Below are 18,592 nucleotides of genomic sequence, written 5' to 3'. Positions count from 1 at the left end.
AAGGGGCCACAGTCAGTGTTGTCTTTACTCTGTCAACCTCAACAGACCCAGATCTGAGGTTTTGCCCATTCAATAAGCTTTTAATTTTTTACATCAGAATATAGAGCCTAGAAACCTTTGGGACCTTGGCCAGCCGAGGAGGTTCCGCGGACGGAGTTCCAGGGCCAGCAGGGGCTAAGGCACAGTGGTGGGGGTGAAGGTAGTCGATCACAGGTACACCGGCTGCTCCTGGCCTGTGAGCAGGCGGTAAGTGGCGGCGGGCATCGTCTTGATGTGGACCTGGGGGTGGAGAGGAGGCCGAGGCTGGGGTTGGGCTCCTCCCACTAGACCATGCCCACAACTGGCTCCTCCCACAAGACCCCGCCCACCTCAATGTGGGCCTCTGTGAGCAGCTCGATGATGCGAGAGTGGGGTGTGGCCACCACACTGTGCCCGTTGATTTCAATGATGCGGTGCCCGACGCGGACGCCCCCACGCTCAGCGATGCCACCCCGAAGGAGGCTGCAGATCTGGGGGGAGAGGAAGGGCCATGCTGCTCAGGGGGCCAGGATTGGGGCCGCCCCACCCCCTTCCCCGGTCCCTGGGCTGGGAGCTCACGATGCCGTCCTCCACGCAAAAGCCCAGCTGCTCACGGACGTGCGGCCGGCGGATGATGGCCGTGGTGACCGGAGGGCAGTGGACAATGCTGAGGGTCACCAGCGTCTGCGACTTCACTTCCTGTGCAGGACGGGGGCTGTTGGCCTGGCTGGACCTCCGCGGAGGGGGTGTGGGTGGGGTGCTGCCAGACTTCTAGTCAAACTGCAACCTCTTGGGCCTCAGTTTATCCACTGATAAAATGGAAGCTGTAGAGTCTACAAGACCTCTTGAGAAGTGGTTAAGAACCCAGACCAGAGCTGGGCGGCCTAATAGTCAGAGCTCCATCACCTCTCATCGCCCTGGGCTTCAGTTATGGTCAGAAGTGAGGTTCTAGCAGTGCCCACAGGGTTACAGACAGTAACATGGCATGGACCGTGTCAGTCCTGCCCTTCTGGCCTGGCCAGGTCCCTCCCCATCTCTGGGCCTAGGTTGCCCCGTTTGGGCAACAAGGGTCAAGACTCAAGAACACCCTTGCTGCCTCGTGGCAGAGTCAAGGCTCTCTGCATTCCATCCTGCTCTGGCACCAGCAGGGTGTTCCTGGGCTTCTCCTCTCTGAGCCTCGGTTTCCTTAAGTGCCTGGGAGCCACGGTGCGGGGCAGAGTGGGCCTCGCAGGCCCTCCACCCTGGAGCACTCACCCGGACGGCGGCCTGACAGGCAGCCAGGGGCAGCCCTACCAGGCTGGTCCCGTTGATGGCAGTGATGCGGTCGCCGATGCTGAGGGCCCCCGAGCGCTCAGCGGGGCCCCCGTGCAGCAGGTTGGCAATGACGGCGGTGGGCAGCAGGGAGCCCCAGCCCGACTCCACCAGGGCCACACCCAGACCCTCACCCCGGCGTTTCTCGATGAACACCTGTGGGGTCACGGGTAGCAATTGAAGGAAGCTTAGAAGAGGTGAGAGGAACGGGGTTGGGGGGGGGGGCGGTTCTTCAGGTCCACTTAGTGGGCTGGGATGAGGGGCCCTGGTTGCTCACCTCCCTGCAGTTTTCGCTGTTGGAGAAGTGGTCGAGGTCCCCATTGTGGAGGTGGCCGGGACCCATGGCCCCCTGGCTCTGCTGGGTGCCCACCTGGCTGGGGTCGATCCCGCTTTCCCGGAGGAACTGACTGTAGGCCACGGCAAAGGCCTGGCCGATGGCCTGAGCGATGAGCTGGGCCTGTGGGGTGGGCGGCACCTTTCTGGGGGTCCCGCCTACCTCCTTCAGGTCCCCCACCAACACACTGATATTCCCAGAGCTGGCCTTTGTACCCCCAAGTGGGACTGCCCCCCAAGCCTCTGCCTGAGAATCTAGGGGAGGGGAAGGGAGACAGGCCTGGGGCGGGGAGGGCTTGTGGAAGTGGCTGCCGGTCTCAGTGTCTTACAGGAAGGCCGGGGATACATGGCTTGGGGCCCAGGACAGGGTGGGGATGGAAGAACACAAGGGTGACAGGGTGGCTGGGTGGGGCTCTGGTGGAGGGCAGGGGCCCAAGCAGCGCCCCCTCGCCCCCAGGACACCCAGAGCCCCCTGCTCACGTCCTCTGACTGGAAAACATGGCAGATCATTTTATAGAGGCGGCGGCTGTGGGGCTGGGCTGCTGGCCTCTGGGCCAGGCGCCGCCGGGCCATGAGAACCAGTGTGCTGCCGATGTCAGCGATGTACGAGATGGTCTGCAGGGCGTGGTCCATCATGGCCTCCTGGCGGGAGTGGGGAGACTGAGCTGGGTGGGCTACAGGAGCCTTGCTCGGCCCTGCCCTTGGTGGAGCCCCCCACGCCCCAGAGACCAGGCCCGACCCAGTACCTGGGAGTCAGTCATCAGGACCTTGACCCTCTTGGTGGAGACGAACAGGTCCACCTCTGTCATGGGCTGAGACTCCCCATCAGGGGCCTGTGGGGAGCAGGGTGGGGCATGGAGACCCCCAAAGACCCAGACTCTGACCCACCAGGCTCAGGGGTTCTCGGAGGAGCCTGCCTGCCCGCCCATCCACCCACCAGCCCAGGGCTTCACCTTGACACGGTCCATAGCCTCCTGGGCCTGTGCCATGCGCGTGCTGGGGGGTGGGTTCCGCTCGGACACCAGCTGGGTGGAGCCCAGGTACTTGGCCCCAAATATGACACCGTCTAGGAGGTCTTCGTGGTCGCAGGGGCCAGATACTAAGGGTGACAGCAGAGGTGGGTCAGCCCCCTAGGACCCCCGCCAGCCTCATCCACCCCTATGGGCTCTTCCCAGAGTCCTGGATGGTCTGGAAACACAAAATTCTGCTCTGCGGCTCAGCACCTGGAGCCACACAGGTCCATCCACTCTCGGGTCCCAGAGCCATTCCGTCAGCCAGAGCCATGGACCAGAGGCTTGACCCTCATAGATGGAAAGCCCTCCGTCCATCTAGAGCCTGGTCTGCCCAGGGCGCAAGGACTCCCAGGCAGAGCACGCAGTTTCAGGAGCAGGCTGTGGGTCTAGAACCATGGCCAGACCCAAAAACAGCTCTAGTGCCCACAGACGCCTCCACCCTGTGTTTCTGGAATTCCAGGAATCAGGCTAGAACCAGACAGCCTCACTCTTATTTCTAAGACATGTGACATTCTAGAACCATGGTCAACTCTGCTAGGTAGTTCAGGAATCCCGATCAATCTAGAAACAATTAGGTATACCCACTGTTCTAGAATTCTCTCCAATCAGCCTAGGACCATAGACAGCTCAACTCCATGGTCATAGAACTGCGCAGAATACAAACAGGCAACTGTCCACATAGCTCAAACTCTCATTCTATCGAGAACACCAGGGGCTCCTGATCCACGAGTATAGAACTCCCTGATGGGTCTCAAACCACAGAATTCTGCCAGGGATTCTAGAAACCTAGAATCAGAATTTCTCCACTCTATGATTCCAGAACTTCTTAATCAAGAGAGCACTAGGGGGACTTTCCCTGGTGGTCCAGTGGCTAAGACTCCATCCTCCCAATGCAGGGGGCCTTGGTTTGATCCCTGGTCAGGCAACTAGATCTCACATGCTGAAACTAAAGATTCCACATGCTGCAACTAAGACCTGGTGCAGCCAAATAAATAAACAGTTTTAAAAACAGATAGCATCCAGAAGCTCTTCCATTGGTTCTACAATCTCCACAATGATTCACAACTGTGTACCTGGAAATTCTAAGAATGATCTGAACAGTCCAGAAACAAACAACTTTGCTCATAGTTCTAGAACCCTCCAACTCAGCCCAGAACCTCAAAAAGCTTTGCCTGCACGGCCCTAGAATTCCCTGAGTAACCTAGAGCCAGACAGGAGTGCCAGTGATTCTAGAATATTCTAACCAATAGCTATTGCTTTTTTGGAGAACCACAGATGTAGGCCTAGGGAATGAAACCACACACCTGTGTGGTTAAAGGTTAGCCAGTTCTGTCCTTTTGTCCTTCATGAGCTCAGCATTCCAAGACAACAGAGAACTCTGCTCTGGGGTTTCAGAGATGCACCATCCAATATGGTAGCTACCGGGCACAGGTAGGCATTGTGCACTTGAAATGCAGCTGGTTTGGACTGAAACATGCTGTAAGTGTAAAATGTGACACAGGATTTTGAAACTCTCATATTACAAAATAACAATAATTATAAAATGTTAATTGTACATTGAAATAACATTTTAAATATATTGGGTTAACTTTAAAATTAATTTTTTCCAGTAGTCATATATGGATGTGAGAATTGGGCCATAAAAAAGGCTGAGTGCTGAAGAATTGATGCCTTCGAACTGTGGTGTGGGAGGACTTTTGAGAGTCTCTTAGACAGCAAGGAGACCAAACCAGTCAATCCTAAAGGAAATCAACCCTGAATATTCACTGGAAGGACTGATGCTGAAGTTGAAGTGCCAGTACTTTGGCCACCTGATGTGAAGAGCCGACATATGTGAAAAGACCCCGATGCTGGGAAAGATGGAAGGCAACAGGAAAAGGGGGTGACAGAGGATGAGATGGTTGGATGGCATCACTGACTCAATGGACATGAGTTTGAGTGAACTCTGGGAAATAATGAAGGACAGGGAAGCCTGGCATGCTGCAGTCCATGGGGTCACAAACAGTTAGATGTGACTTAGCGACTGAACAACAAAGTTAATTTTGAGTGGTTTTTTAATGCGGATTACTAAGAAATTTCAAGTGATATGTGGCTGGAATTGTATTTCTGCTGTAGAGGTCTAGAACTTTCTGACGACTCTAGAACTGGACAGCCCTGCCCAGTTCTAGCACAGCTCCTAATGGTCTAGAAACCAGACATAAATTCTATTCACTCCATGGTTCTAGACTGCTCAGTCGGGGGAGAACTCGACAGCTCTGCTCATCATTCCAAAATGCCCTAAGCAGCCTAGGTCACATTTAACCACAGGCAAAATGCCAGGTTCTGGAACTTGCTAGGTCAATCACAGCTCCATGACTTTAGAACCTTCTTGGAACCACAAGTCCAAACCAGCGCCCTTTCCCATGATTACAGAACTTGTCCTTTGACCTAGAGCCTCAGGCAGCATGGGGGGAGAATATTCTTGAACATTCCAGGTGGCCAGAACAGTACTTCTCATGCCTTGAAGGCAGACTGGCAAACTCTTCTGCAAAAGGCCAAACAGTAATTAATTTTTCTACGGTCTCTGATGCAACTACTCAACCTGGCCTGTGGTAACATGAAGGCTGCCACAGACAACACTTGAATGAATGGGCTTGAGTTTGTCCTGATAAAACTTTATTTGTGGATACTGAAACTTGAATTGCCTATCATTTTCATCCATCAAGAAATACTTTCAATTTTTTTCAACCATTAAAAAATGCAGAAGCCATTTTAGCTCACCAGACATAACAGAAGGCCCATGGACGGTAATGTGCCAACTCTTGCTCTAGAATCAAGTCCTACAATTTGCCAAGGTTGCCCTATTCATTCCAGAACATTCTCAAGACTGTCTCTCTTCTCCCGGGTGTACAGAATCTACTCAAAACCAACCTCAGGGCCTCTCGAGAAGCCACTCCTCATGGGCTAACTTTGTGCCAGATTTTGGGAACTCGGGTCGGGCTGTTCTGAAACCCCTGAGCCCCTGGGGCGGGACACTCACCCTCCTGGAGGGCAGGGTAGGAAGCCAGGGTCTTGGGTCTCTGGAAGAAGACAGAAGAGGGGCAGGCCTGAGTCCTCCTGCTTGGCTCCCAACAGTGGAGGCCTGGGGGGTGGGGTGGGCTCTACCTGGACACTGGCAGGTGGCTCCTCAGGAGTGACCAGAGGTGAGGTCTCCAGCCAGGGTTCTGGGGAGCTGTTGGAGCTTCTGTCCTCATCCTGCTCGGCGGAGGCACCCTCCGTCCACTCCTGGGGGCCAGTGTCCTCCTCTGGGTCCTCGGGGGGCTGCAGCAGGCGAGGAGCAGGGTCCGGAGGTTTCTGGGAACCCGGCAGGGAAGGAGGGCCCTCATCTTGCTGCAGCAGATTTAGCAAGTCTTCCCGATCAGCCTCAGCAGACAAGAGCCCATGGGCATCAGCCATGTCCCGCGGGGCCAGGCCGTGGCCAGTGGCAATGTGCAGGGGGCATGGAGGTCCATCTGGGGACAGGCCCACCAGGTCACCCGGAAGAGCTTCAAACTGTTGCACCAGGTCCTGAATATTTAGCCCATCAAGTTCCATCTGACTCAGGCTGCTTGAGCCTCCTGGTGTGGGGTCCCACTGGCAATCACGGGTGAGGTCCTGAGAGGGCAAAAGTGTGTCCCTGGGCTCTTCCAAGTCCATGGCTGGAGGTCCTGGAGGGGGTTGGGAGGCTGTCAGGAATTCCATGCCTGGACCCTGGGCTCAAGCCAGCATCTGAAAGGGAGAATCAAAAATGAGATTTTCTGGGCTTCCCTGATGGCTCAGTGGTAAAGAATCAGCCTGTCAATTCAGGAGACATGGGTTTCGATCCCCAGTCTGGGAAGATCCCACATGCCATGGAGTAATTGAGCCCAGTGAACCACAACTATTGAGTCCGTGCTCTAGAGCCCGGGAGCCGCAACTACTGGAGCCCCTGAGCTGTAGAGCCCAAGCCACCACAATGAGAAGCCCATGCACCTCAGCTCAAGAGTAGCCCCTACTCTCCACAACTAGAGAAAGGCCCACGCAGTAATGAAGACCCACAGCACAACCAAAAAAAAAAAAAAAGATGAGATTTTCCAGCTGCCAACTTGATACTAGGATCTAGCCTGGTAAATGTTCATAGAGAACACATAATTTAATCCCCACTATACCCCGCAAGGAAGATTCTGCCATGATCCTCATTTTACAGGGGAGGAAATCGAGGTGTAGAATCAGCAGTTGTAAGGCAGTGGCTTCCTGGGCTCCAAACCCGAGGGGATTCACCTGTGCCCGTCTCCCCAGACCTTCCCCTCCCACCCGTGGACCGTGTACAACCCAACCCTGATTCTTCCAAGTGTTCCTTCCCCGGGATGTGGGACCCAGAGACACACTCTGACTATACAGACCCGACAGGTGTAGGTACCCGATACCCAGAGACTCAAGATCTCAGTCCAAGCCTTCAGATCCAGAACTTCAGACTAAATACTAGAGTTCCAAAATGCCAGAAAGCAGAGTCACCTCAAAACCTCCAATGCCACATTCAAAATCAACCCCAGACTCAGACCTGGACCTCAGACCCAGCCTGAAGACACAAACTGGAGCCTGAAGCTGAGAGTTAAGACCCTAGTCCTCTCGCAGACCCCAGACTCAAGACTTCAGACCCGTGACTTCAGATGCTGGCTCCAGACCTCTCTATGCCCCTCCGGGACAATCACTTACCAAACCGAAGTAGTCTCAACCCACGGGGGCGCCGAGACCCCTAACGTGAGCTGGTACCGTGTTTCCAGTGACCACCGCCTGCCAATTCCTGCCAATTCCGCCGCCGCCTGCCAGATCCGCGCAGCGATCCTGGATCACTGGGCATGCGCATTCCCGCTGGGCTTGCTGGGAAATGTAGTTCTCGAAGACAACCTCGCCCGCGCAGGAGCGCCAGATATGTGGACCACAAGTTCGAATCCCAAGCCTTCGTTTACTCGGCGTGAACGCTCCGACGGGGTTCTGAGTCTATTTCCTCAACTGCAAAGTGCGGTTAAAAATCACTGCTTGACTGCTACCTCTTTGGTCATTATTCTAAGGGATAGCAGATGGGAAGAAATGGGACTGGAAAAATACTAAAGGCGCATGAGAGATGGACTTTCCGACTGCAGGGGTGCCAAAAGCGGCACGGGGAACATATTATACACAGGCTTTCGGCTCGGCGGAATGGCTCGGTTATGCTTAACTTTATTTCGCTGAGCTTCTGGCCTCCTCAGTTGTAAACTGGGGATAATAGTGCATGCGTGCGTGCTCAATTGCTGACTTGTGTTTGACTGCGACCCTATGGACTGTAGCTGGCCAGGCTCCTCTGTCCATGGGATTTCCCAGGCGAGAATACTGGAATGGGTTGCCATTTCCTTCTCTAGGGATCTTCCTGATGAACCTGCGTCTACTGGGTTGGCAGGCCGGTTCTTTACCGCTGAGCCACCAAGGAAGCCCACACCTGCTGCTGCTGCTGCTGCTGCTAAGTCGCTTCGGTCGTGTTCGACTCCATGCGACCCCATAGATGGCAGCCACTGGAGTGGATTGCCATTTCCTTCTCCAATGCATGAAAGTGAAAAGTGAGAGTGAAGTCGCTCAGTCGTGTCCGACTCCTAGCGACCCCATGGACTGCAGCCTACCAGGCTCCCTGGTCCCTGGGATTCTCCAGGCAAGAGTGCTGGAGTGGGTTGCCATTGCCTTCTCCAAGCCCACACCTACCTCCTAATTAAACGAAATCGAGCTGGTTGCAGATTTAGCAGTAGGGCTGGAAAATATCGAGTCTAATAAGTGTTAGCTTTCATTACTTCTAGGTTTTCAGTAATTTAACTACTGAGAAGAACCCAGTGTCAGAACCTAGAGAAATATTTCACTTTGAAAAGTTGATTTAAACGCACTTCTTTTTCTCTTGTGTGGACCTGCTTTGTGGAAAATTAATTGGCTTAGGATAACCAAACCCTTATTTATCACCTGTTGCATGTGATGACTTTTGAAAATTTGAGGGCCATTGGCTACACGGGTGTAACTTATAGGGTGGTAGGACCTTTTAATGTAACGCTAACAAGTTTTCTCCTCCTTGATCCCTGAAGCCTTCATTTTAATTTTTAAATGCCATATGTAATCTGTGGTCCACAAAATTGGGAGCGAGGGACTTGAAACAGACCTGCTATAAATTTAAAGGATACATAATCCCCTATCCAATGCTTCCCAGGTGGCGCTAGTAGTAGAGAATCTGCTTGCCAATGCAAGAGATTCAAGAGACCCAGGTTTGATCCTTGGGTTCAAGAAGGTGCCCTAGAGAAGGAAATACTCCAGTATTCGTGCTTGGAAAAATCCCAGTTTTTCCCCCTCCCAGACAGAGGAGCCTGGTGGACTACAGTCCCTGGGGCCGCAGAGTTGGACCAGATTGAGCACACACAGTTGCTTGTTGAATACAATCAGGAATGTATAAAAGTGTGATACTCAAAGTAAGTGATATAACTGAACGGCAAGAGGTCAATGAAACATCCTTTGAAAGTCTCTTCTTCCCATAACTAGGGATAGCTATTTAAAGAGATCACAATAAAGATATGCCTAGAGCTGGAATACTACATTTCCCATAAATCTCTAAGGGCCTACAACTCCCAACCCCTCGACCGCTGACGTCTTCCGGAAACGTGCACGTGCACGTTGCCAGCATACGTCATGGCGGCTAGACGCCTCTTCGGTGCTACCCGGAGCTGGGCCCGCTGGCGGGCCTGGGAGCTTCCGGACCCCGCGGGTTCTGTAAGACTACATGTACGCGATTATGCCAAGAGACCGGGTGAGGTGGCTTAAGAGAAACCAAAATGGGAACGGTAGGGACATTGGGGAGTTCGTAGTGCGCAAGTGCTAGTCGGGAGGCGCTTCCTAGTATGAGCGCGCAAGCGTAGAGGCAGCTAAGCTCGGCTATTTGCGCAGGCGCAGTGTGAGGTATCTAGAGTGCGGTTGGGCTCTGTGCTCAGGCACAAGGTGGTTTTGTGTGTGTGTGTGTGTGTGTGTTTGCGGGTGGATGGGGAGTGGTTAGGAGGAGAACTTGAACTTGGGTTCCTAGCGCGTTTCTGCGTCCGAAAAAGTCACCTCTTTAGCAAATTACCACCAGAAATTCGGACCATACGGGCATCTAAGTATTAAAGCCAAAACAAGATTTAATTTTTTTCTCGATGCAGCCTTGCCTGATCCCCCTTGTTGAAAGGAGGGACTTGGCAAACGAAACATGAGGTTTTAAAGACACACGGCAGCCGGCGGAGATTTTCTTCGTGACATAAATAGAAGGAATGAAAATGGATTTGAAAAGGAATGAACTTAGTTACCGTGAATAGCAGTGTCATTTAATGTAGTGCCCGTGAATATCAGTGTCATTTAATGCAGTGCCCGTGTCCCAGTTAAAATCATTTTGAGGACAGTACTCAGGGTACAGCTGGGGCAGAAAGGGAAGGCTGGCCTCTCGAGGGTGTAGCTGGGCTGACATGACTCCCCCACCGCAGTTTTTAAGGGGGGCAAAGGCGCCAAAGGCGCTGCTGTAGGAGAGACCCTGAAGGACCCCGAGGTGTGTACAGACCCAGTCCAGCTCACCACGCACGCCATGGGTGTCAACATCTACAAGGAGGGCCAGGATGTGGTCCTGAAGCCGGATTCTGAGTACCCCGAGTGGTAAGTGGGTCAGGACTGGGTGAGCAGGGCCCTGCGGATCTCATCTGAGATTTCAGGAGGGCTTCCCTGGGGAGTTGGTGGGTAAGTTAAGACCTGAGTGGATGGCCAGAGCTTCAGAGGCAGGTGGGAACAGCCAGTGCAAAGGCCCTGCGCAGAACTGCACCTGGTTTGTACATGGATAGCAAGGAGCAAGGTGGAGGGTAGGGGGAGACAGGCAGGAACCTGGTGAAGCCTGCCTGTCGGGGGCTGCAGGGGGAGTTTTGCTCTTGGCTCTGTGAGCAGGGGGAGGATGTGGAAGCCATCACCATAACCATCCTTCAAGCTGGGTAAGGTTTAGAAAGGTTCAGTGAGGGGGTGGGGAAGCCTTACAGGCGGGCAGCGCAGCCCAGACGATGGCCAGGAGGCAGAAGGCTTGGCGTGTGCCTACTTCAGATCCCAGGGCCACTGGGACGGGGGCGCCCCCTGTTCCACAGCCCGGGAGCTGGCTTCTGGTGGGGAGGGACTGCCCTGAGGTCAGTTGGCCACCAAGGGACCCGGTACTGCTGCAGCCTGTGCCCAAGCTGTCTGGGATGGGGTGGGGGAGCCGTGGGGATGGGGGCTGCTCTGTAACCCCGTCTTCTGCCCACTTTCCATCAGGCTGTTCCAGATGAATGTGGGCCCCCCCAAGAAGCTGGAGGAGCTGGACCCGGAGACCCGGGAGTACTGGCGGCTGCTCCGGAAACACAACATCTGGCGCCACAACCGGCTGAGCAAGAACCAGAAGTTCTAGTAGGGGAGGGCCAGAGCTCTCTAAAAGGACCCTGACCCTCCAAGGACCTGGAGGAGACAGGACAGACTTGGGGTGGGGGGGAGTTGGTACCTCCCCTAGCCTGCCCCCAGGACTTTTTATTTTCTGGAGAAACAGACATTTCTGAGAACGAGGAGAATCCCCCCTCACTGGGGTTGCCCCCACAGTGAGACTGAATCAGGGGCCTGGGGGCCAATAAAGCCTTCTGGGGGCAATTGTTGGCAGGCCCCGGATGCCGCTGAGTGTCCTGTGATATTGGGGTCAGGAGGGACTTGGGGAGGTGGGCACTTCAGGCCCAGTGGTTCCATAGCCCAGCTTCCACCCTCAGTGATTGCTGGGCATCTGCAGGTCCATGTTCACCTCCCAGGCTTGAGCTTCTCACCCTGATTCCTGGAATTCTTGCATTGCCCAACCTCTGTCCTCGAGGGGGAGATTTTTTGAGCCAGGCTTCCCTGGATTGCAGTGGACTTGGACTCATACCCGAGCCACATCATCCAGAGCAGAAGAGAGTCTTTGTGAGGTTCAGGAATGGAAACGTCCAAGGCTAGGCATGGCTGGATCCAGGTGCTTCAGTATTCAGCTATGAGGTGCTTTCCATCTCTGGGTCCTTTAAACTCCAGTGGGTAGGTCCTTTTACCCCTTGGGTAGGGGTGGCTCCAGGACTTCTGACTGGCACCCCATACCCAGTTCAGCAAACCCAGCCAGAGGGAAGGGACTTCTCTTTCCTTTCTGCCAGGGTCACAGGGGTTATCTTTGTTGGCCAGCCTACCCACCATCCTGTCCACCCCCACTGGTGCCCACCAGCTTAGAGGAGGCTGAAGGACACACACACGGTGCCAGGGCCCACTCCCAGTGGTACAGCCATGCCCTCTCCTGGGTAGGTACCTGGGTTTGGGGTGGCATATGCTGCTTAGGGGGATGGACCAGGGCTCTCTCACCTTCCAGACTCCTCCAGAGCTGGCAGGTGGGGCGGGACAGGGTCCCTGAGGCTAATTCTGTCTGGTCCCAGGGAAACGAGAGCCCTCATCCTCTTAGGAGGACTCAGCCAAGCGGATTACTGCTCACCTGCCCTCCCTGCAGCCCGCGCTGGGTGGGCGCATCATCCCAACCCTCCTGCGTGGGTCCCCACAGCTCTCAGAGTGAAAACCGAAGTTGTAATGGCCACAGGCTTCCTGGCTGCTCCTCCAACACTGCAGTCATGGTGCCCCCTGGGCCCTCTGCCTGGGTCTCTCCCTGGCCCCACCGTGTCCTCAGGGCTCCCTCTTTACCTCCAGACCTTGGCTCTGATGGTGCCGACCACCCTATTAAACTGCAGCCCTGCCACACGCTCCCGACTGCCCTTCCTGGCTTTATTTTTCTCCCAAGCACTTCACCACCAGCAGGTGTCTCACGTTTTACTTATTTATTTTTAAAGTTAGGGCACTGGTCTCTCCCACTGGAGTGGCAGCTCCAGGAGGGCAGGGGATTTTCTCTGCTTTGTTCACTGTTGTGTCCTCGTAAGTTGGAACCGGTGGATGAATAATTGGGGGGATGGTTGGCCTCGCTGCCGCAGCATAAACCACACAGGGGCCGCTGGGGTTCACGTGAGGTGCCCTCTGAGATGGGAGGTGAGCAGGCCAGCTGAGAGTGGCCTGGAAGCGACATTCCTGGAATTTCCTAGCACCTGTGGTCACTTCCTGGCCAGAGCCTGGAGTAACTGGGGTGCTGCCATGTCCCCCCCACCCCACCATACACTCTCCGGTCCTGACTCATCCCATCCCACAGGGAGGTGCCTTGACATGTGGGCACTTGGGCCACACCCCCCAGCCCAGCCAGCCTCATTGTCCTAGAGCCCAGTTGAACCCCGGCAGGGGCGGCCATCATGCCTTTGTGAGCCCTGGGGGCACGTGGTTGGACAGAACCAACGCTTGTCTTGCTACCAGGGCCCCAGCCCCGCCTCAGTGGGCTGGGAGATGTGATGGGGGCTGTGGTTGATGAGACAAGCCACGCTCTGATAAATGGGGGGAGCAAAGATCGACTGTTCAGCCAGTGTCAGTTCTACCTGGGAGCGCCCTGTTAGCGCCCGGCCTGGGTCCTAGGTGCCAGGGGTGATGGAGTCAGGCAATGAGCCTAAAAAGAGCTCCACCCTCTACTGGCTCTGTGGCCTGAGTAAACTGACTATCCCTCTCTGGGCCTCAGTTTCTTCCCCTGTAACGTGGGGCTGATGGCCATGCCACCTTGGGGTACACTGATAGGCATGCTGGGAGCACACAGTGAAAGGGGGCAGTTAATGTGAACTGCTGCAGCTATTGTTATCTCTTAGGGCGGCCCTGCCGTTGAACAATTAGGAGCAGGCAGGAGGATTTAGAATGATCAACTCAGAATTAACATCCCTGTGGCTCCTGGTTACAGCCGTAGAGCCTTAAGAATCTCAGAACCCACCCCACACACACCCATTTGACAGCTGGGGAGACCAGGCCAGGGACCCCCACCCTGGCTGGGCGCCTCTGGCTGCCATCTTGAAGTCAGTGCCAGTTAACCCTGCAAGGCAGGGGTAGGTGGTGGTGGGTGGGGGACTTGGTGTGGGTGGCCATGGACAGGCTGAGCAGGAGGGGCTGGGCAGGCACCAGGCTCAGGCCGACGGCCAGGCCCTGTCCAGAGCCTGCACGTGCTCCTTGGCCAGAAGCCGCAGGGAACCCTCCTCCAGGGTGAAGCCATCCATGAAGGCTGGACTGAAGGCGTGGGGCCCAAAGGAGCCCTGCAACCCTGGGCCCGAGCCCAGGAGGCGTGGGAGGGCTGGCACAGCTGGGGGCCCTGGGCCCAGCCAGGGCTCCAGGGACAGTGGCATGGTGGGAGGGCGGGCAAAGGGCAGTGCTGGGACCTCAGGGAGTCTTGGGGCTGCCACGGCCCCAGAGCCGGACTCCAGACGCTCCTGGCGGCGCCACTTGGCCCGGCGGTTCTGGAACCACACCTAGAGGCAGCAAGAGAGGTGCTCCCATGTCAGAGGCGGCTGGTGGGCGCCAGGCAAGGCTGCTCTCCCTCCCTGGGCCTCCCAGCCCCTCAGGGTTCTGCCTGCTGTCTGACCTGATTCCTACCCCTTGCGATGCCAATATGCATTGTTACCTACCCCGAGGAGATGGCTGTTCTGAGAGCAAGATCCTTGCCTCTTGTACCCCATTAGATCAGTCCCAAAGTCTTCTGAGTCCAGGTTCTCCTTGCCTTTCCCTTTGCCCAGGCCCCCTCAGGCTCCTCAGCCTCCTCCCTGGTCTACCTTGGCCCTCAGCATGAAGTTCCAGCCACTGAGTTTGGCATTTGAGGGGCTTCACCAGCTTTCTCTGCCTCTCCTTCCACCCGCCTCAACACCTAGCTCAGTAGAAATGCCTCCAATTTAACTCCTGCACATCTTTGCACTCATAGTTCTGGATGCCTAGAAAAATGCCCTTTCTCCTTTCTAGCTGGCACACTCCTACTCAAATGTCTAGGCCCCAGTGCCACATCCCCTCCTCTGGGAAGCCTTGCCTTGCCCTGGGAGGGTCCATCTCTGGCACCGGCTGCCTCAGAGGGTGGTTAGGGGGTACCCTCACCTGCACGCGCACCTCGGGCAGGTGCACCTTGGCTGCCAGCTCCTCACGGCTGTAAACGTCCGGGTAGTGGGAGGCCTCGAACGCCCGCTCCAGCTGGTGCAGCTGGTACGTGGTAAAGGTTGTGCGGTTCCTCCGGTGCTTCTTCTTGGGGGCCTCCTCTCCGGGCCCTGGCCCCCCACCCTCAGCCGCCGGCCCCTCACCTGGGCTCAGGAACATGGCTCCTCCTTGCCCCCACCTGGCCGGAAGGCAGCAGGACAGATGGCGGTGAGACAGGGGAGGGATGGTGGCTGGGGAGGGCGGGGGAGTCCCCCACCCCTTGCTGGATCTGGGGTCAGATATGGAGGGGCTTCTCCCTCCACTGGGTCCTGCATTCCCTCTGCCTCTCTGCATCTCAGACGACCTCCCTCTGTCTCCACTTCCTTCTCTCTGATTATTTTTTTCTGTCTCTGCCTCTATTTCTCTTTCCTTCTGCAGCTCCCTGTCTCTTCCTTTGTCTCTGTGTCTGTGACCCCCAGGAAGGCAGGATCTGGGACACTGCCCTAAGGAACGTTTCCTCACCCCTCAGCTCTCCACCCTGGGGGGCTGTCTGTGCTCCTACCTCCCACCCAGGCCCACCTCTGCCCACCTGCCCAGTGCTCACTGCTCCCGGCAGCCCCTCCAACAGCCCCTGTGGGCCCAGCGCTGTCTGCTGCTGGCCTGGCCTTGCCAGACCCAAGGGGGTTGGGGTCGGGCGGGGAGGAGGATTAGCGAGGTGATTAATTGAGGGGGCCCCGCCCGCCCATGCGCTGGTTGCTCTGAGCCACAGAGGGAGTGCCGCGCAGCAGGACACCGTTAGCCTGGGTCTGCCACGCCTTGCTCTAGAACATAAGCAAGAGCCTCCCCTTCCCGGGGCCTCAGTTTCCCCAGCTGTAAAATGGCAGCAACAGGACTTCCTACCCCGTGGGTCTCTCACAGGGACTCAATGAGCTGATGAAAGAGTACGTTGATGGAGAGATATACAGTGACTGGCCAACAGTGAGTGCTTAGTGAGCACTCACTAAATTAGCCACTGTTAACCCCTTTTGTTATCATCTGGAGTGAGAAAAAGAACCTCTCAGATTCACAGATGTCAAGGGGAATTGGGGAAGCTGAGGTCCCCAGAGGTGAAGGTAATTCCAGTTGGTTCCCCTGGGCACTATCCAGGGCAAAGGAGTATGGGGCATTTTAGCTGTGTTTTGAGGTATGAATAGAAGCTCACTTTTCAGTCACTCAATAAACGTTTAAGCACAATAAACATTTGCGCTTACTGTACACCAGGTACTGTTCACAGCAGGGAACAAAAAAACACAGACACACTTCTTGGAGCTGGCATCCTGGTCGGGGAGACTGATAATCCATAACTATGTAAGTAAAATACAGCATGTCAGGTGGTCAGAAACCTGGTGGGAAAACTCAAGCAGGGGAGGAAAGGTGGTTCTTTTAAGGAAGGTAAGCAGAATGGGAGATGGAGTGCAGGGTGTAAATTCTGGACACGATTGGGTGTGAAGGGGGTAGGAGCCTACTCCTCCTACTCCTCAGTAGGAGCCATGGAAGGTTGTGGAGTGTGAGAGGGGCACAGGTGGCATTTTGGATGAGTATTGTGGGCAAGATGGGAGGCCAGGAGGAGGCTAGAGGCCTGGTCAGGGCTAGATTTGGGGGGAGGGGGACAGGAGAGCAATTCTGGGGGGAAGGAGGACTTCCCTGGTGTCTAGTGGCTAAGACTCTGCACTCCCAATGCAGAGGGCCTGGGTTGGCTCCCTGGTCAGGGAACTAGATCCCATATGTCTCAACTAAGACCCGGTGCACCCAAATAAATAAAAATATTTTTAAAAGTTCTGGGGAGAGAAAGTCTGAGGAGGGAAGAAGACTGGTGAGCCCAGCCCCTGTCTGGGGACAAGTGGGTGATGGGACTGTCCCTCCAGTAGTGGCCTGAGAGCCAAGTAGGACCTTGGTGATACCCTGAGACTGGATGGTCACCCCCCTGCCCAATCCAAGGAGCTTGGGGGTGCTTTGGCAGGGGGTGCCCTGAAAACAGGAGGGGCCCTGGGGGTGACAGGGGGCAAAATGAGGCCCAGAAGGAGGACGGGAGGGATGGAGGGAGGGAGGTTGTCTCAGTGGAATGAGGCTGGAGACCCAGGCCTGTGGATGGACCAGAGTGAGCGCAAGAGGAAGCAGAGCTAAGTCCTTCCAGAAGGATGGCTTTGTAGGGGGAAGACACACACAGAGATAGGGAGGCAGGTGCTCACACGTGCACGTGTGCCCAGTTGGACACTCACAGCACCGAGGTGCAGGCCCTGGAATGCTGGCAGGGGCGAATGACCTCAGAGGAAGAGGGGGTCTGGGTGGGCTGGAGGCTTAGCACCCAAGGGGTCAGCCGGACAGGGAGGTTCCAGGAACTCTGAGTCCAGGCTGGAGGGGCGGTGAGTAAGGCCCCTCCAGGCCTCAGTGGCCCCGTCTTTGAGATGGGCTGGTGCATTGCGGCAGGGGGAGCAGGGCCTCAGGAGAGGGTGAGTGGGGGTGGGGGGAGGTAATCCCCCTAATTGCTTCATCACTTTAAAACGCTAATGAGCTGCTCTGTTCTCAGCCCCCAATTAGCTAATTGGCCCCAGTGGGTTAAGAGGTACAGGAGGGATCGGGGTGTTAGGCGCAGGGGCGAGGGGGGGCGCTTTGGTGACTTAGCCAGCAGCTGCAGGCCCAGACGCTGTGTCAGCTTAGAGGGCTGGATTAGGGGTGGGCAGGGTGGCGTGGGGCTGCGGTGACAGGCGGCCTTCTCCAGCTGGATTGGGTCGGGGGGTGGGGTGGGCAGGCCACTCTCAGCCTCTCTGGACTCCCACCCTGCATTTCTCCCCCAGGAAGAATCACTAACTCACTTCAGGTGCTGGTGGGGAAACTGAGGCCAGAGGGTGGGCGGGGTTCTGGGGGGTCGGTAATTGCAGGAGGCCAGTGTGACCTTGAGACGTATGAACAGCTCAACTCGGGCAGGGGTGGGCCAGTGGAGGTGGGAGGCTGTGCCGTGGCCTGTGATCCCTGCACCAGCTCAGGGGTTCCTGGGGTGGGGGGCACACCCCACAGGCCAGACACTCCTCTCCAGGCAACCTTGAAGCATCTGGGAATTTCATCAGAGAGGGGGTAGTTGCCAGTCACAGTAACAGCTGAGCGCCAGCTGTGTGCACTCAGCCCTCGGGGTCCTCATGGCTCCCCCAGAAGACGCCTGATCACAGAGGAGGCTGCAGGAATGGGGCAGGGAGGGAGACCACCCCCCAGTTTCCCTGGGACACCCCGGGTTTAGCACCAACACCCCCATCCCAGACACACCCTCAGTTTGAGGTGCTGGCTCACGGCGAGCCCGGGCCACAGAGTGGTGGAGTCAGGATTCGAACCTGGGGGTGCAAGCCGGGAGCCCCAGCCCCCGCTGGAGAATGGACAGGGCCCTGGGACAGGTCGTGCGGCTGGCTTTTCCCAGCAAGTGTTCCTCGGAGTCACTGGGTGAGGCTGTTGGGGGGGTGACAGGTGGAGGACATAACCACCCTGGAGCGCCCCAGGAGGGGACGCTGCTGCCCTCGCAGCCCCCCTCCCTGCTCAGGGCTTCCATTTGCTCTCAAGGGGAAAGGCGGGGATAGGAGAGGGTGCCGGGACAGGGGACTCAGACCTCCACGGCCCCTGGAACTCTCCCACGGTCCTTTGCACCCGGGACCCCAAGGGCTACAGCAGGAGTCGGGGGACCTGGAGGTGATGGCAAGTGGCCCTCAGGTGGCTGTGACCCTGGCCTGGAGGGTCTCCTGGCTGGCATGCCCAGGAAAACATGTGCGCTCAGGGGCAGCAAGCTCCCAGCCAGGTGGCCCCCTCAGTGGGCAGGCAGATGGCCCCCA

The 18,592-nt window shown here is 56.3% G+C and overlaps 3 protein-coding genes across 6 annotated transcripts; 1 reads left to right on the top strand and 2 right to left on the bottom strand.

Annotated features, from left to right (window-relative positions):
* Nucleotides 1-54: 54 nt before the first annotated feature.
* APBA3 (amyloid beta precursor protein binding family A member 3) lies at nucleotides 55-7,535 on the bottom strand. Of its 3 annotated transcripts, none has more exons than XM_061422664.1 (11): nucleotides 7,389-7,535; nucleotides 5,820-6,422; nucleotides 5,695-5,734; nucleotides 2,616-2,761; nucleotides 2,409-2,495; nucleotides 2,143-2,304; nucleotides 1,607-1,786; nucleotides 1,273-1,485; nucleotides 598-717; nucleotides 369-509; nucleotides 55-279 (listed from the first exon to the last, which is right to left on the bottom strand). In XM_061422664.1, exons 2-11 carry the CDS (start codon nucleotides 6,393-6,395, stop codon nucleotides 208-210), a joined length of 1,737 nt encoding a protein of 578 aa, XP_061278648.1. In that variant the 5' UTR covers nucleotides 6,396-6,422; nucleotides 7,389-7,535; the 3' UTR covers nucleotides 55-207. The 3 variants fall into 3 exon arrangements, with proteins under 3 accessions (XP_061278648.1, XP_061278649.1, XP_061278650.1); XM_061422665.1 differs by having other exon boundaries at nucleotides 5,820-6,361; XM_061422666.1 differs by lacking the exon at nucleotides 369-509.
* A 1,793-nt stretch (nucleotides 7,536-9,328) lies between these two features.
* On the top strand, nucleotides 9,329-11,379 carry MRPL54 (mitochondrial ribosomal protein L54). 2 transcript variants are annotated; one of them, XM_061422671.1, is made up of 3 exons: nucleotides 9,329-9,486; nucleotides 10,190-10,355; nucleotides 10,992-11,379. In XM_061422671.1, exons 1-3 carry the CDS (start codon nucleotides 9,369-9,371, stop codon nucleotides 11,122-11,124), a joined length of 417 nt encoding a protein of 138 aa, XP_061278655.1. In that variant the 5' UTR covers nucleotides 9,329-9,368; the 3' UTR covers nucleotides 11,125-11,379. The 2 variants fall into 2 exon arrangements, with proteins under 2 accessions (XP_061278655.1, XP_061278656.1); XM_061422672.1 differs by having other exon boundaries at nucleotides 9,432-9,520.
* Nucleotides 11,380-12,529: 1,150 nt separating this feature from the next.
* On the bottom strand, nucleotides 12,530-18,575 carry RAX2 (retina and anterior neural fold homeobox 2). Its single transcript, XM_061422670.1, has 2 exons — nucleotides 14,706-18,575; nucleotides 12,530-14,092 (listed from the first exon to the last, which is right to left on the bottom strand). The coding sequence occupies exons 1-2, from the start codon at nucleotides 15,093-15,095 to the stop codon at nucleotides 13,754-13,756; spliced, it is 729 nt and encodes a 242-aa protein (XP_061278654.1). The 5' UTR covers nucleotides 15,096-18,575; the 3' UTR covers nucleotides 12,530-13,753.
* Between the last annotated feature and the right edge of the window lie 17 nt (nucleotides 18,576-18,592).

The sequence above is a fragment of the Bos javanicus genome, chromosome 7, assembly GCF_032452875.1.
Source record: "Bos javanicus breed banteng chromosome 7, ARS-OSU_banteng_1.0, whole genome shotgun sequence".
NCBI classification, from domain to species: domain Eukaryota; kingdom Metazoa; phylum Chordata; class Mammalia; order Artiodactyla; family Bovidae; genus Bos; species Bos javanicus.
Note: the sequence above shows the minus strand (reverse complement) of the source record. Positions and strands in the feature narration are given on the sequence as shown.